Genomic DNA, 16,824 nt, shown 5'->3' on the forward strand with positions numbered 1-16,824 from the left:
AGCAAAATCAATGCACAGCCCTCCCATAAAAATTTAAGGTGTAGAATAGATTAGGGTAGCACATAATTATTTTTTTTTTCACTTTCTTTCTAAAATGACCACACTAGCTATTTCTTAGTTCTCCTCCTTTTGCACAGGAATAAAGGAATTTCTGACATCTTTTACCATTACCTGACACGTATCACTTACCCAACAGTTGGATCAAGTGCTATTCCTCTAGGGTTTCCAAGATTTTCAGCAATAAGAGTCACACGATTTGTTCCATCCAAGTTAACCATATCTATTCTGTTCACGCTGGTCTCAACCACGTACAGTTTATTGTTAACCCAATCCACTGCTAGATTTTCAGGTGTGTCAACTGAAACATTTAAAACTTCTTGGAAATCAGAGCCATCAATATTAATAGAAAATACCTGAATAGAAAACGATACAAATATTGTCAGTGCCCACACAATGTTTTGCTAATTACAAAACACATGACATTTGTCCTTTATCATCACATTGAGCACAGATCCACAATTGGCCAATAGATACAACCAAGTTATTCAAAGTTATTCCTTTAGCTGGTTTTTTTTTTTTTTGCAGAAATTTGGAAATCAATGCAAAAACTAAGGGAAGCCTGCTTTCAACTAGCATTTCTGCAAAATGGACACAATTACAGCCTAAACAGCCTTAAGCTTTAGCAAACATGAAAAATTGCTGAATTTAAAAAAAAACTAATGAGGAAAGTGCATCTTTTTTATCTGGAATCAGGCAAAACCCAGTATTTTCATCAACTGAAACCTAATGAACATGCTTTAGTAAAGCTCTCATCAGTGACCACAAACAAGAGGGGGAGCTCTTACTGCATCAACTGCTAAAAAGAAATTGCAAAGTGAAGAAAGAAGGGGAAAGCTCCCTTCCCTGGCAGAAAGGACAATGTTCAGCATTGCTTCTGATCTCCTTTATTTAAGGCTACTTTCAATGGCATCATGCTTAAGAAGAAACAGTGTTGTCACCTTACAAGCAAGTTCAGAGCTACATGAAGCAAAGAGTATAAACTTAATTTTATACATATAGTCATCATGTGATTATAACACCGGGGAATGTTATAACACTGGGGAATATGAAAAGCTGGGAATCAATATCCCTTTTTTGGAACAACAGCATGAGTATTGGAAAGTATTTAAGTGAAAATACAGATTACCACAAGTAAATATATGCAAAAAACAAAAAAAAGACCTGAAATAGTGACCATTTTTAATATTCTTCAGGTCCAGGTAACAATAACCAAACAAACTATTTAACTGCCTATTCTGTTCTTTGGAAACCTTGATGGAAGAGCTTATGGGCATTAGGTTATCAGGCAGTACACTAAATGAGATAAAGATGACATAGAACACAACCCACATTTTTCTGCTTTAGTTTACTTCTTAATCTTAAATAAAAAGTACAACCAAAACAAGTCCCTAATAATACTTTCATTATAAGTCATCAGCTGGAAATATGCATCATATAAGAGAATTCTTCATGTCTTTGTTTTCACCTGGGTATTCTAGCTAGCACTTAATTAGATTAATTAATACTAATTAATTAATTTGGATTTAACTATATTTGGCAGATAAAAAAGCAGTCCTAGCCATCTGGGGAGCACACCGAAAAAATAAAATTGTCTTTTGCTTATTCCTTTTACAGACAATATGAATCTCCCATCTCATGAAAGTTCAGATTTAACCCTGACTTAATTCAGGTTTTGTCAATGCAACTGCAGTAATGGGAACACACAAAAGTAGAAATAAAAATGCCAGAATTGTGGACAAGTCAAAAATTGTGCAAACAAACCCTGTCCTACTTGACAGCCATGAAAGGTGTTTTCCAATAGAACCAACATCTGCAGAAACTACAGCTTACAGCTTATGTGTAATTTCAGAATAACGACAGTGACACCGAATTGAGCTTTCCGTGGTGTCAGCAGGAGGCAGGCCATGGATTCTACTTCTCTCTGCATGACAATCAACACGAGGATGAAGACTGTGGAGTTTAATCTTTTGACCTAGGACTTTTTTGTTATGCATGGAGAAAAAGAACAAAGGTGAAGTCCAACATCCGTAAGGGCCCTGGACTGTCTTTTTAAAATTACTCTGTTTTACCAATACCTTGAAGCTAAAATATTTCTTCCCCAAAATAAAAAGTAACAAAACATTGGCTCATTACACAAAATACTGTCAATATTTGTTATCCAACCTAAATTACAGTGCTATTTGAAGAATAAGAAGAAAACTGATTTTTATCATCTTGGAACGCACACAGCTTTTACATTTTAAATGATCATGTTTCAAAAAATTACCAAGAAAAATTTGTTCAGTTTTGAAAGAATGTCTACTATTTCTCTTAATTAGTTTTTTGGACTCCATTTCAAGTAAAATTAAAAGTTGCTCAAGACATTCCCACATAATAGGATTCTTTGTTTATTATGTCACATGTAATAGTATAGCTTCAAAAACGCAGTCATTAACATAAAACATTTCAAGGAGATTTTTTGTTAGGAAACAAAAAATACAGCCAGCTTCTGCTCTCAAAAATTAAAGGCTATCAACACATTCTGCCTCTGGCAGTTCTCTGCTTCCACATACACAAAAATATATTCTTCTTGAAATTTCTACCCACCTTATCTTGCACTGTATCGGTCCAAAAGATTCTGTGCAGGTAAAAGTGAAAGTCCACTCCAACTGCAACCCCACGATTCTGCGACTGCACCAAAGTACGAAAACTTCTTCCATGAAGATCTCCAATTAGCAAATCACGGCCATTGGAAAAAATAATTGATGCGACACCAGCTGAAAGCAAAGGGAACAAATATAAGACTACTTTGCAGGCAAGGTATTTTGCAAAGGGGCATTGAAATATATACGTGTTGTCAATACACACTGAGCACAACCGTTAAATTGATGCTGAGACTACAATCTGTATAAATGTTTCTATATGAGGTGTGAGTACTAACTTGCTTTGATTTGTCTTTGTTTTCTAGGCTTGGAGCAAACCAGGCAGGAATATGTATTTAAAGCCCTACCAGGTAAAACTTGTACAAAACCTCTGTGCACCTAAACTCTAGAAGAATACTTCTGCTCTTCTATTTCCTTGCTTTAGCCCCTTAATCAAAGTATAACCTTTCCTAAGACTTTTCTTCTCCATACAATTCAGAAGTTCCTTGACTCTAACAGGCAAACCACGTTTCTTATGTTTTTATGTACTGCTTTATCCTATCCACCTTCTTCATTGTGTCATCTCATCAGAAAACCTTTGCTGTATCTTACAATACAAGAGAGGGTCCAGCAAGTCTTCGAAGGAAAGCTCACTTTCAAAGTAGATGCCTGTTGGAAGGCTTGGTATAAGACTGACAAGAATATATTTAAGTCCAAATCCTATTCATCTACACATAAAATTATCCTCAAATAAAACAAAAATGAATCCAGGGAAATTGTTTTAGAGGAGGTATGAAATTCTCCCATTAATAAGACAGAAAACCAACACTACAAAAACAACTCACTGGCCCCAAAGTCACACTAGTTTGAATGGAAAACTACTTGTGAAAGGTACAGAATTTTTCTGGAAACAAAACAATATTTCCTAGTTCTGGTCTATGCAAGTCTTAATACAGTGAAGCATATTTTCTTAGCTCAAAAATTCCTATTTTTTGAGGACATACTCAGAAAATTGCAAGATGATGACTGCTCTGCAGAAGAGAGAGGGAACTGGGAGGTTCATGCTTTTCTAAGAAGCAAGACTGCTAAACAGCTATGCCAAACAGGACTCCCATCCCCACTGAGTTCCTACAGGCAGGAACACTTGCCTCACAAAAAAAGCTTGTTAGGCTATTACACCTCCACAAAGAAGGATTTCCCAGGGCCTCCTTAAAGAACAGAGCAGGAGGTGAAAAACCAGAAGCAGCTACCCACTGCCAATGCAGAACCACAGTCTGTGTGAGACAAGCATTCTTCCTGAGTTCAGACTGAGATCCTAGAAGCCAGGAGCATGGTTTCTCTCATAGGAAAGTGTCCAACCTCACCATTCAGCAAAACCATCTTCCTGCATGGCTAGTTCTAGAAAAAGTCACATTTCCCATTTTCTTGATCCACTGAGTTCCACAGAGAGCACATCAGTAAACTGCTTCCCCAGAGAAGCAAGATTTTGTCTATTGAGCAGAGATCTCGTAATGACCTCCCAGCTCTGCAGAAGTCAGTAATGCTGAGAAAGCATTAGAGCCCAGAAGACATTGTTTTGAGCAGAAGCAACCCTGATGAGGCAGTCAGTTCCACCAGCTTACAGGTGCCAGCAGATGTAGAGTCTCTTGTTGATAATTGCTTATGTTCTGAACGCTGTGCTGACCTTAAGTCCTTAACACCAGACTTAAGTTAAAATCAAACACATCTGTACAGCACAGCCACGCAAACTGTCCCATTTTATCTAGCACTATCCATTAGTCTAACAATAGAAAGAGACTTGCAGTGCTGCACACTAACCTGACGTGTTGGCCCGACAATGCCGATGATGCTCTAGGAAGTAACCTTCCACACAGTGGCACTGGTGATGTCCCACACGATCTTCACACAGCTGGTCACAAACACCCCACATTTTGCAGTCATCAAAATCTGTCAAGTGAATAAGGAATATTTATATACAATGCTTTATATAAAACAGATGTCACGGTATTTGAGAAGGTGCAAGTTTGTCCTCTTTCTCCATACTTTATATCTGCTTGCAAAACTGGGGTATGGGAAAAAAGAGTTTTTGTATGTTTTTTTTTTTTCACCAGTGTTTCAATTTTCTATTTCTGGTCAACAAAACAACTGATTTTTGCTGCCCAGGGACCTAGGTATGCCCTGCCTTTCTCCCCCAGAATCCCACACACACCTTATAGGAGAAAAGGCAAAAATCATTGGAAGGGATGTCACTGTCTACTTTCCATAATACAGAATGTTTTTATCCCGTATTCTTCATGCAACAGATTTGTTCACTTTGCACACACACTCTCAGGGGTCCATACTGGGCCAAGTCTTGTTCAACATATGCATCGATGACCTGGATGAGGGGACAGTGTGTACCCTCAGCAAGTTCGCTGATGATACAAAACTTGACGGAGTGGCTGATGCACCAGAAAGCTGTGCTGCCATTCAGCAAGACCTGGACAGGCTGGAGAGTTGGGCAGAGAGGAACCTAATGAAGTTCAACAAAGACAAGTGTAGGATTCTGCACCTTGGGGGAATAAGCCCCTACATCAATACAAGTTAGGGGTTAAAATGCTGGAAAATAGCTCTGCCAAGAATGACCTGGGAATCCTGATGGATAACAAGCTAACCATGAGCCAGCAACGTGCCCCATAGCCAAGAAGGCAAATGGTGTCCTATGGGATATTAAAAAAGATTGTGGCCAGCAGGCTTGTGGAGGTCATCTTCCCCCTCTACTCTGCCCTAGTGAGGCCACATCTGGAGTACTGTGTCCAGTTCTGGGCTCCACAGCTCAAGAAGGACAAGGAAATACTGGAGAAATTCCAGCGGAGGGCTACAAAAACGATCAAGGGACTGGGGCAACTCTCTTATGAGGAAAAGTTTAACGATCTGGGTCTGTTTAGCCTGAAGAAGACCTAGACAGGATCTTATCAATACTTATAAATATCTAAAGGGCCGGAATCAAGAGGATGGAGCCAAACTCTTTTCAGTGGTGCCCAGCAACAGGACATGGGGCAACTGAAACAAACTGGAGCACAGGAAGTTCCACCTTAACATGAGGAAAAATTTCCTTACTGTGAGAGTGACAGAGCACTGGAACAGGCTGCGCAGAGAGGTTGTGGAGTCTCCTTCTCTGGAAATATTTAAAACCCACCTGGACACACTCCTGTGTAGTCTGCTCTAAGTGAACTTGCTCTGGCAGAGGGGTTGAACTACATGATCTCCAGAGGTCCCTTCCAACCCTGACCATGCTGTGATTCTGTGATTTAAGCTCTCTCTGAAGGAGAACCCTATCTTTATGTTAGTGCAGTGCTCAAGCTAATAAGCCCTGCTAAGCAGCAGTGTTTATTAGCTCAGACTTGGTACCATGCCAACAGGTGTCTGACTGCCAATTAAAAGCTGGCTGTGCACCAGAACCAGACGGCAAAAAGTACAGAGTCACTTTGGCATGCAAAATACCATATATGTAGATCTTGCAGCTAGGATGATCTACCAAGTTCTCACAGATGTGCTCTACAAGCAATTTCGAGGGAAACAGCTGCAGTATCTTCTAAAATTTTGAAAACTAGTCATACAAACAAGGACTTTTAAAATTCTCATTTTCTAGAACAAACAAACAAAAAAAAATTAGATCTGAACACTGTCATTTCATTTTATCTGTGGTTATTTAAAGCCTAGGAGATTTCTGACACTACTTAACACATGGGTATGACATTAAAAGTCTGACCTTCTACATCTGAAAATCTTGAGCAGCACTATATTGCTGGAAACGGGTAACTCTACTGCCAAGCCAATAAAAGGAAGAAAATGAGATCTCAAATATTCTTCCTACTGGAACTTCTGGTTTTAAACATTTATTAATACGTAAGTGAAAATGAAAAGTTTACTCAACAGAAGATTTTAGTACCGAAACTATGTTGTTCTCAGCAGCTTCCCAGCTTCCATATGTGTTTAGAACCTTTAGTATACAGTGAGCCAGAAGCAAATGAAGAGGCGACAAATTTAAAAGATGATGATTCCAAAAAGTAATACACTTTGCTAACATTATAGTCTGATTCTTCTGGCCTTAAACCAATAACATTCATTTAACCTAAGATCTGGAATTATACACCACTGATTGTGAGCCGTTCCCCCATGACAAGGCTTGCTCCCACTACAAATACATGCCTAGATCTTGGCAAACCAAAATATACTGACTCAGATTTCCAAGCCAGAATCAGATAGCTAGGTTTACAGGGCAGTCAAAGAACACCAGAAGACTCAATGAGACTGCACCAAGGTTTACGAATGTGTACTTCATGTATTTCCCACATAAGAGTGAAAAAACAGTATATTTTGTGCCTGGAGTCAGTTCATTGGTTATTCTTCTCTATTAAGAGCAATTGTGCTGTCTTGCAGCTCATACAGCCATAGGCCACCCAGTACTTCTGAAAATACAGAAATCTCAATAGACAGACTGAGCACCTGGAATACGTTTAATAGCACAAACATCATAGCTTGGGTTGAAAATTCATAACAGATATTTACCCAGTTTATTTTATTAGGCAGTGATAGACTTCATGATTCTAAAGTCATTCTATTTCTAGTTTCTGAGATAAATTATTTGTAGTACCAAGGCTTTGTGCTCCTAGGTTACAGCAGCTACAGAATCAAAATGCCACACCAAAGTACCTTACTTAGCTTTACATTCTTGCAAATATTCTTCATTTTCATGTAAATAAGGCATATGCGGAAATGTCACGGGAGATACAGATATTCCATAGTGCAAATACAAAGCACTCTTTTCATTTCAAAGTACAATATTCTACTTTCTTTATATACAGCCACTATTTAAAAGCACCAAATACTTCAATTTCATTAACTGTTTCCCCAGGCACATAATGACACGTAACCCTGAAGCAAGAAAACTCTCCCCATCTAACTACTAAAAGACCTGTAAAAAAAGTTTATAATAAAACAGCCATCCAAGTGTAAATATTTTTAAACATAATAATTTTCTTACTATGCCTGAACAGTCTCACTGAAAGCTATCTTTGCGCTATGTCTCAGGTTTGTACCTGTGTCACCACGCTGCCATTATATTTCTTAGATTTTAATTCTTTTGCTGACTCTCAAGATTTCCTTTTTGCCTAGTACATCCGCCCACTTGGAACTTACTCGCCTTCCTGGAATCCAAACTTTCCCAACAAGCTTTGAGAAGGTACTAGATCTCTGCAATCACCGTACTTCACTTACCAACACAAGTACGACTGTCATTGCTACTTATTGTATATCCTGCAGGGCAATAACACATCCCTCCTGTTGGAGAAGAATGGCACCGATACTGGCAACTCAGAGCAGCACATTGAGATATGTCTAAAAAGGAAATAAAATAGTTTAGAAACACAGCTACAGGTATTACCAGTAGAACAGCTTTTTGTCTTACTAACAGCTAAAAAGCTATAGTTTTTTCTATGATGAGTCTACAATTTCAGGAACAGCTTCATAAAACAAATCTGCACAAGAAATTATGCATCTGAAGTTCCACAAAACTTGTGATAGGTGATCAAATTATGATTATAAAACACTTGCTGACTTCCACCTCCTTCCTTTTCATCTTCCTTTTCCTCATTTTCTTCTGTTAAAGACGTTGCTTTGCAGCCCACATCTGACATTACAACTAAAACACTCAGCAAAGCAAGAAATGCTTTTTCATAATAGGGATTAATTTCCTGTTATTTCTTCCACCCTCTTACTCCCAAAGGCATGATTTTATTAATAGGAATTCTCCTCTTCCTAGAAACTAAAAATATAAAATATCCTGTTCCTGATTCTTAAATAGGATCAATATTCATAAGAGCAAAATGAACAGGAACTATGCATGCTCACTGCCTCCAACAGAGAAAAACCAGTATACCAGTAACTGGAGAATCAGACACCCCAGGTGAAAAGATATTTTTGAAAACTCTAATGTAAGTGATTTATCCAAGGCTCAGGATACACTAATTCAGTCCTGTGTTCCAATCAGTACACAACATTCCTTCTCGCTTATAAAAAGGGGAGAACACAGATATTTAAACAAAAAATGCATATAGTATATCCTGCCCCTTCTTGAACACACTTTAGGATATGAAGACTGAGTTAAAAATCTTTATTTGTGAAACTTCATGTACAGATTTACAAAATGAAAGGTCTGTTTGCAGACCCTTTCAGACCATCCAGTCAAAACAGTGCCAATAGAAACAGTAAGCTTCCAAAATTTCAGCATTGTTTAGGAGACAAAAGGTGAATTTAAAAAGATGTCAATACTGATCTTTCAGCTATTTTGTATACACTTTTGATTGTAATACATACTGCAATGTCTGCCTGCAGTGGTGTTAGTTTCATCTTCTCCTGCAGGGCAGTCTGCAGCCCCATCACACACCTTCCCAATTGGAATGCAATGCCCTGACCCAGGGCAGGCCCATTCTCCTGGGTAGCATTCATGGCGACCACTTTCTATGGAAAAGAAAAACAAGAATAACCGAGGAGTATTTTTCAACTAATACTTAGAATTTCTTCCCTATCAGCTTCCCAGAGCATCTCTGTTTTTCAGTATTCATTTTTTTCATTGCACGCATCTGGGAAAGACTGTAGAAGAAACATCATCTATACTTCCTTGTCATGCTTTTTCTTTTGCCTTCAAAGTACCATGCAAGCAATACTTGTGCAGACATAAGAATTCTTTTAGTTTTCTGTGTTGTTTAGAAATAATAAAATCATTTAGCTGTAGACTAACTGATGCACCAGAAATGGAACTATAGTTTTGTGGTTTCAAAAGACATAAAGGTTTTCTGGATAAAGAGAAGGAAGCTTATCACAGAAAAGGCCAATGAAGGGGGAAAAGCCCACACTTTCATTCATTAAAATTTCTGTTTCTTGCATGACAAATCTTGGCAGCAACCGAGTTATTTTCATTTTCAGCCAACTTATTTCAGTTATTAGGAGCCTCACATCTCTTTATAGATGACCTGAAAAGCCTCCACAGGAAAACAAAAAGATGTAAGAGGCGATGTAAAAGAAAAAAGATGTTGCTATATGCTAAACTTAGTTTGCATCATACTCAGTATCACATCAATAACACAACAATAAAAAATATTGTATAAGTAAAATAAAAAGAGAGAAACAGGTAAAGATGGAATTCTAATTTTTTCACAGAAATGAAATGGATTCAGAACATCTTGACTGGTCAAAATTTCATAAAAGTAACTTAGTGAGGTCCTCCTCTGAAAATGTCATTGTTAGAAGTTATTATTAGTATATACCGCATCCTTTTTCATCTTCATTATCTTCACAATCATCATCTCCATCACATATCCAGCTCTGATGAATGCAACGGCCACTTGGGCAAGTGAAGAAGTTGCCTCTGCAAGTTGCATAAGCTAAGGAAAGAAACATGAGAAAATCAAACTACGCTAAGTGACTAATAGGTTAGAAATAGTAATATTGTTTCATAGATTAACAGTCATTTATAATCTCTCCTGAAAAACTGAGCCAGCTCCATATCTTGTACAAACTGTAAACACCACTGATCTGCTCTGGTTTTAGGCATGAACTTTACCTTAGAATACTTTGGTACTTTACAGAAATCAAAGGGAAGGCTAAATTTCTCAATTAATCATGCACCTAATTGCACAGTACCTTATTAACAAAGTTCCTGGATGTGACAAGGAGGTGATATTCAAGACTTCAAGATTTAAAATATTTGTATGCCTTGTACTCGGAGAAAGAGAGTAAAAGAAACAACGAACGTTTACATCAAAGCCTTCCACAGTTGGGAAGCATTCTCTGCTAAGAGTTGAGAAACATTTGTAGGTCCTCCCAAAGGACATAAAACAGAAATATTCTGGGGGGAAGGGTGGAATTGTACTGGTGTGAGGTACTTGGTAGGATAGAGCAACTAAATGGCAACATGTGGCCTTCCTGCAATGCAGAGCATAAAACTTGGCCTATAATCTTGGGTCTAAACTTTAGACCCTATAATCATTGGGGATGTTTTTAAACATACAGATCACAGAAGTGATAAATATGTATCGATGATTCTGGCTGAAGATGTAATAACCTGGGATACTCTTACCATGAAGATAAGAATGAGCAAGAAATTTCCAGAAATGGGAGAGTCAACTAAAGACCTTAGGTGAACATCTGAATGACAACTGCTTGTACAGTTATCTGTCTGTAAAGTTGTACATTATAGTCACTGGGAATAATTCTACAAGACCTATTGCATTGATCAGAAAATAAAAATTAAGAAAAAAAAAAAAAGAGCCAAACAAATCTGGACCAAAAAAAAAAAAGCAACAGCATGCTGTATCTAACTGAGATTTCAGAGTGAAGGAATTACATTTGGGTTATGCTGAAATGAAAAAAATGACAACAGCATAAGGAAGTGAAACTATATGTGTTAAGAAGCAAACAGTCACCTAATCCAGGGAATTCAAATTAGTAACCATACTAATTAATTAATTAGTAACCAGGCACTTAGAAACAACCTAAAAAGCATCTATCAAAGTAGCACTGTAATTCTCATCTTTCTGTACAAAAAAAATCCTTGTAGAACAGTGAGTATGTTCTGACGGCTGTATAGCCAAGCAATCTACTTCCTGCTATCTGCTTGAAACAATTCTTAGTGAAACAATTCTTAGTAAAACAGTTTAAGAAAATGGGGAAAAAAACATCATACTGCAAGAGTTTTCATCACTCCCATCTCCACAGTCGTCGTCATGGTCACAGACAAAGGCTCGTGGGATGCATTCTCCATTAGCACACTGAAACTGCGCACTGGTACAGCCATGTGCTGAAAGAGATTTTAGCACAGGAAGACTTTCAGAAAATCACAAAACTACAGTCTTTAATGTTAAAAGAGAGACTATAAAGTAGATTTCTTTGGGATCACTCTGTATGTGGTACTTACTGCAATTAGCTTCATCGGAAGAATCTCTGCAATCAACTTTGCCATCACATCGCTGGCTTGCATTAAAACATGCTCCATTTGCACATGATAACTGTTCACATCTTGGGTAGTCTACAATAAGAAACCCTTCAGTATTAGCACGAATGTTAGACTGTTAGAGCATAATGAGTAATATATATCCAGTGTCAACCGAATATCTTGATTTATAGGAAAGTAAAAAGGAATACAAAATTTCCCACACTACTACTGACAATGAATCAATTTATCCAGCGTACTGTCTCCTCCAACAGGTATCTGTCTCTAGATACCTCTCTCTCATCTATCTCTAGACAGATGCTGTAAAACCTTGCAAGAAGCCTGGAGAAGTCCTCAGCCTGGAAAAATCTTTATTATAATATATAATCTAGTGTACAAATGCAAATAATTTTAAAAATACCAAGCAAGGCAATAAGTAAAGATCTTTTGAAGGCACTTCAAAATACATATTCTGACTACATTGGTGGTTTATTAGAATGTAAACAAATACTTCTTTTCCCTTATTTTCTTTTCAAATCTGCTTAGTGTACAGAGTCTCTATTTTAATTATCATTGCAGAAGGAAGAAAATTCTTTGAAAAGCCTGATCGAAGTGAATTTAACTTAAATTCTGTACTGATAATCCCATTCCCAATCCCCTATATAAAGACCAAGATTATTAAATCACAGTTCTAACCACAGCTTTCTCACTGAGTTGAACGACATTTTTCACTGCATCGTGCACTGTATATTGTACTCTCTGTACCTTATAGCGTGTTATTTTAATAAATAATATTTATTATGGTTTTAATTATTTGAGGCACCAAGAACCAATCCTCATGAATAAAGCTGAGAGTTACACCAAGGGCTGTAGCCAATGCACTGCAAGGTTCATGAGTACCTGTGCCACCAGGACAGGTCCACAGTAGCTGAGGTACCCATCCACACATTTATGGTAAGAGAAGTAGCAAAGATGCAAGAATTAGGCAAGAAATGCTGGCTTCAGTGAAGGTCAACCACTATGCTACAGCTCCTATGCTACAGCTATTCTTCAAACACCTTCTAGCTAAAGCCTCTGTCGAAGTCACACACAAGATGCACCTGGGGCATTGTGTTTGTGGTGGACGAGGTTACCCACCTAATTGAGCAAGGAAAACCAGTTGAAGTAATCTTTCTGGATTTCAGTGAAGACTTCGATACAGTTTCTCACAGCATCCTCCTGAACATAATGTCCAGCATACAGCTGGATAAACACATAATGCAATGGGCGAGCAACTGGCTGACAGCCCGGGCTCAAAAGGTCATAGTAAATGGGGTTATATTGGGCTGGCTGCCAGTTACTAGCGGGGTTCCACAGGGATTCATCTTAGGGCCAGTACTCTAACATCTTCATAAATGACTCAGATACAGGACTTGAACGTTTAATAACTAAGTTCATGGACAGCACAAAATTTGAGGGAGTTGTTGACACTCTTGAGGGCAAAGAGGCTCTGCAGAGTGATCTGGACAAACTGGAGAGCTGGGCAATTGCCAGCTGTATGAAGTTTAACAAGGGCATGTGCCTGATCTTGCACCTGGGGCATGGCAACCCCAGATACAGACTGGGGAGGGAGAGGCTAGAAAGCAGCCCTGCAGAAAGGGATGATAGGACAACTATTGATAGGACCCAAGGCAATGGCAGGAATGTGTACTAGGAGTTTAAGTTGGATACTAGAGAAAGGTTCTTCACCCAAAGGGTGGTGGAACACCAGAACAGGATCCCCAGGGAAGCCATAATGGTGCCAAGCCTGACAATATTCAAGAAGCATTTGTACAACCCCCTCAGACACATGGTGTGAATGTAGGGGTTGTCCTATTCAGAGACAGGAGTTGGACTCCATGATCCTTGTGGGCCCTTCCAACTCAAGACATTCTATGATTCTATGATGATGTTGATGTTGAAAGATTGAAGGGAGCCAAAACAGAACTTCATAACAATACTAGGACATCTGAAAATAAAGGAGTTCTTGTCCTTGCAGTTGCAAAAAAAAAAAAAAAAAAAACACCCAGGATTTGAACTCCCTTTCTTTCTCACCAAAATTTAGAAAACATTAGCAATGAGCCGAGTTCTTCTACTCCCTGTCACCAAATGGAAAGTTCTGAATAGGAAAAGAAGAATCTGGACCTTGGCAATCAGGAAGGTAGGACTGGGATGAACACCCTAAACTGGAATACCTATATAATATAGCCTAATGAAAAGTCTGCCAGTAAAGAAAGCCTGGAAAGCAAGTACCATGATATTTTAAATTTAAGTGTTAGGGAAGGTCTTACATTAGTCACTGCATTTGGGGCCTGCACAATAAACACTTCCTAGCTTTTATTTTACTATTTTTTTTAAAAATAAAGCTAAGGTTTCCCCATATGCATCTGATTTCAGAGCAATGCATTTAGGTACAAAAACCCCCAGCTATGTAAGAAGTGATACTGATCAGAGAAGCTGATCAGACTGCCTCCATTCTAGGGGGCACGTGGAAGAAGTGTCAGTGCTCTGTGAGTGACCTGGAACTACATGAAAAGCAAAAGAAGAGTTCTCTTCCAGGGACTCAGATACGTTGTTTTGTTCTAGGTCAGTGGCAGATGGATTAGAAAGAGCTAAAAAGGAAGGGTAAAGTTCTGAGCTAAAAGGATCACAAGGTAGGTAGTTTGCATCTAAGGTCTGAGAATATAGCTGTACAGGAGAAGAGGATGGAAGGAGATGGTGTAAGACTGAACAAGGAATTAGGAGAGAGAAGTGAAAGGATAGAAAAATATACACAGCTTTCTTTCACCTTTATTTTAATCGTGAAAAGCCTCCAACATGAACATTGTTTCCTTTATCATTTCCTCTGAAGAATTTCTGGCTAATTACAGAAAACTGAAAAGAAGAGATAATTTTCCTAGTGACCACAATTCCTGGAAGATAATATGAGCTTTGTGAAAACGGGGAAATCAAGCTACGTTCATTCTAGTGCTCAAAGAAAGTGAGCCCTTTTTTTCCTCCCCTTTCTCCCAGGCTTGTCTTTGTTAGCCAAAGTACTTCTCCACAATCTGTCTCCCTGTGGTATGCCAGGTTTCAGTTGCAAAACACAAACAACTGGAAAACATCAACACAAGTGACAGATGAGGCATCTTGCTTCTCGTAACCCACAAACTGGCTTGGGGCAACAGTCACAAACACAATTAAAAGGCATGTTTCAATGTACACATATAGAAGATGCTTGAAAGCTATGTCACAGGAATTGCTAAACCTACATTATTTTGCTCTCTATCACTATTGTCCTGCAAGCTGGAAATAAATCCACCCAAAAACTAGCAACAGGAAACAGTTGAAACTGTTATTTGACACAGCAGACAGAGATTCTGAGAGATTTCTCACACAGTCAAGAAATGTAACCTTCCATAACCCTAACTCATGTTACAAGTAGGAGAAAGAAACAAAGGGAGGCAATTTCCTGCTTCCGAGTGTCATTCACTTATTGCAGCAACGTTTCAAAACATTTTACAAAATAAAATTAATTAAAACCCTTTGACTCATTGCCATGAGTCACCACTTCAAATTATTGCCCAGACAGCTCACAAACTATTAGAGACACAAGGATGAGGATGTACCCCAAGCCCAAGAGTCCTATGAGCTGCATGATACCAGATAGTGTTCATAGTAGAGATGCTTTGAGAGCTGGCAGACTGACCAGAGCCTCATTCCTCGCACTAATCCCTTCACTTGATCCCTGCCACTCAAGTCTTTGGTTACCTTTCTTACCTTGCTCTCGTTTTGCTTCTTACCTGTCCCAGACCTTCCCTGGTGGAGCTAATTCCTTCAGTCTGAATTTCTGCCTTGTCCTGTAGGTGTTACACGTAATTTGTCCAATATCAAAAACATTAGCTTCTGACCATGTCCCTTTTCCTCCTACTTGAACTGCATTTTTTACGATCTCTCCAGTTCTTGATCTTTGTTCACTTTTCACCCTCAATTGCAAACTCATTCTAGACCTGGCTGCCCACTTCCTTACCACAACAGCTGCTTAGCGTAGCAAGCAAGAGGCAGGAATTCAGAAGTTAGGCAGTCAACCCATGGCAGCCACTCTACATCCAAATTAGAACTAAAATCACAGAGTTTTTGGGCTTGTGCTCAGCCCATCAGCCTCAAACAACACATCCTTAAAACCCTTCCCCTTTCTCCCTCATGGCCTCAGGGCAGTGCTCAGCTCCAAGAGCTATGGGGAGGTTCCTCTGTCAGTTACAGCAAAGCAAAATGGACATGGTTGAGTGACATGGTTTTCATTTTTCAACTACAAAGCTGAGGCAGGAGAGAGAATTCTACCTTTAATTGAAAGAAATAAGTACGTAGCACAGAAAAATGACACAAGTATTGGCTGCTTACTCCAAAAACGTATTTGCTACTCCAAATAGTCTGCCATTTCTTTCTATATTTCTAAAGTCTTAAAATGAAAGCATTTTCTAGCTGCTGACTATTAGGAAAGCTGGAAAAACAACCTGATATATTTTTTTTAAAAAATACAAAATTAAACAGCTTTGATGCACTAATTACATGATCTGTAGCTGAAACATTGTTCTGATATTTATTTTAGCCTCTGCATGGATAGTTTTCCCTTGCTGTTAATCCCATTAGCAGTAAAACGGACTAAGGCTTTGAATTTCTTTGTTCTATTTTTTCACGTCTAATTGCTGAGTTACTTCATACTGTCGACATTTTGCATTTGAGTAGTTTCTTAAATAATGTAACTTATTCAGCAACAAAACTTTATCTTCTTTACAATCTAAATCTCTTCCAGACAGATCAGTGAGTGCAAGGCATCAGTAAATGGACATAATAAGTTTACATACTGTTAAGCTCCATGAAACAACAGAATCAATTCTAAATAGCTTTTTTCTTTCATTGTTCATGGATGTTTCATTTTTTATTGAAGAAACCTTTTAGCATAAATTAAATAAAGGAAAATAATGACAAAGGAAAAGGCCAAAATAGTGATATTCCTCTTATATTTGTTTATATCAGATAATGCGGAAAAGGAAATGAATGAAACAGTAAGAAAAATTAATATTCAAAGCAAGTATTAAAAACTGTTTCAAACCAGTAAAATCTAACACACTAACCCCTACTGTATAGTTAATGATAAAATCACCAAAATATTAA

The 16,824-nt window shown here is 38.3% G+C and overlaps 1 protein-coding gene across 5 annotated transcripts in view; it reads right to left on the minus strand.

Annotated features, from left to right (window-relative positions):
* LRP2 (LDL receptor related protein 2) overlaps nt 1-16,824 on the minus strand; it is a 128,265-nt gene that overhangs the window by 79,383 nt on the left and 32,058 nt on the right. For all 5 annotated transcript variants that reach the window (XM_054070467.1, XM_054070468.1, XM_054070466.1 and 2 more), the window contains exons 7-14: nt 11,638-11,748; nt 11,407-11,520; nt 9,989-10,105; nt 9,039-9,182; nt 7,941-8,060; nt 4,500-4,628; nt 2,647-2,816; nt 190-413 (exon numbers count right to left, since the gene is read on the minus strand). In XM_054070467.1, the coding sequence (XP_053926442.1) occupies nt 190-413; nt 2,647-2,816; nt 4,500-4,628; nt 7,941-8,060; nt 9,039-9,182; nt 9,989-10,105; nt 11,407-11,520; nt 11,638-11,748 (1,129 nt within the window). The remainder of the gene's footprint in view (nt 1-189; nt 414-2,646; nt 2,817-4,499; nt 4,629-7,940; nt 8,061-9,038; nt 9,183-9,988; nt 10,106-11,406; nt 11,521-11,637; nt 11,749-16,824) is intronic.

The sequence above is a fragment of the Cuculus canorus genome, chromosome 6 (genome assembly GCF_017976375.1).
Source record: "Cuculus canorus isolate bCucCan1 chromosome 6, bCucCan1.pri, whole genome shotgun sequence".
Lineage (NCBI taxonomy): Eukaryota > Metazoa > Chordata > Aves > Cuculiformes > Cuculidae > Cuculus > Cuculus canorus.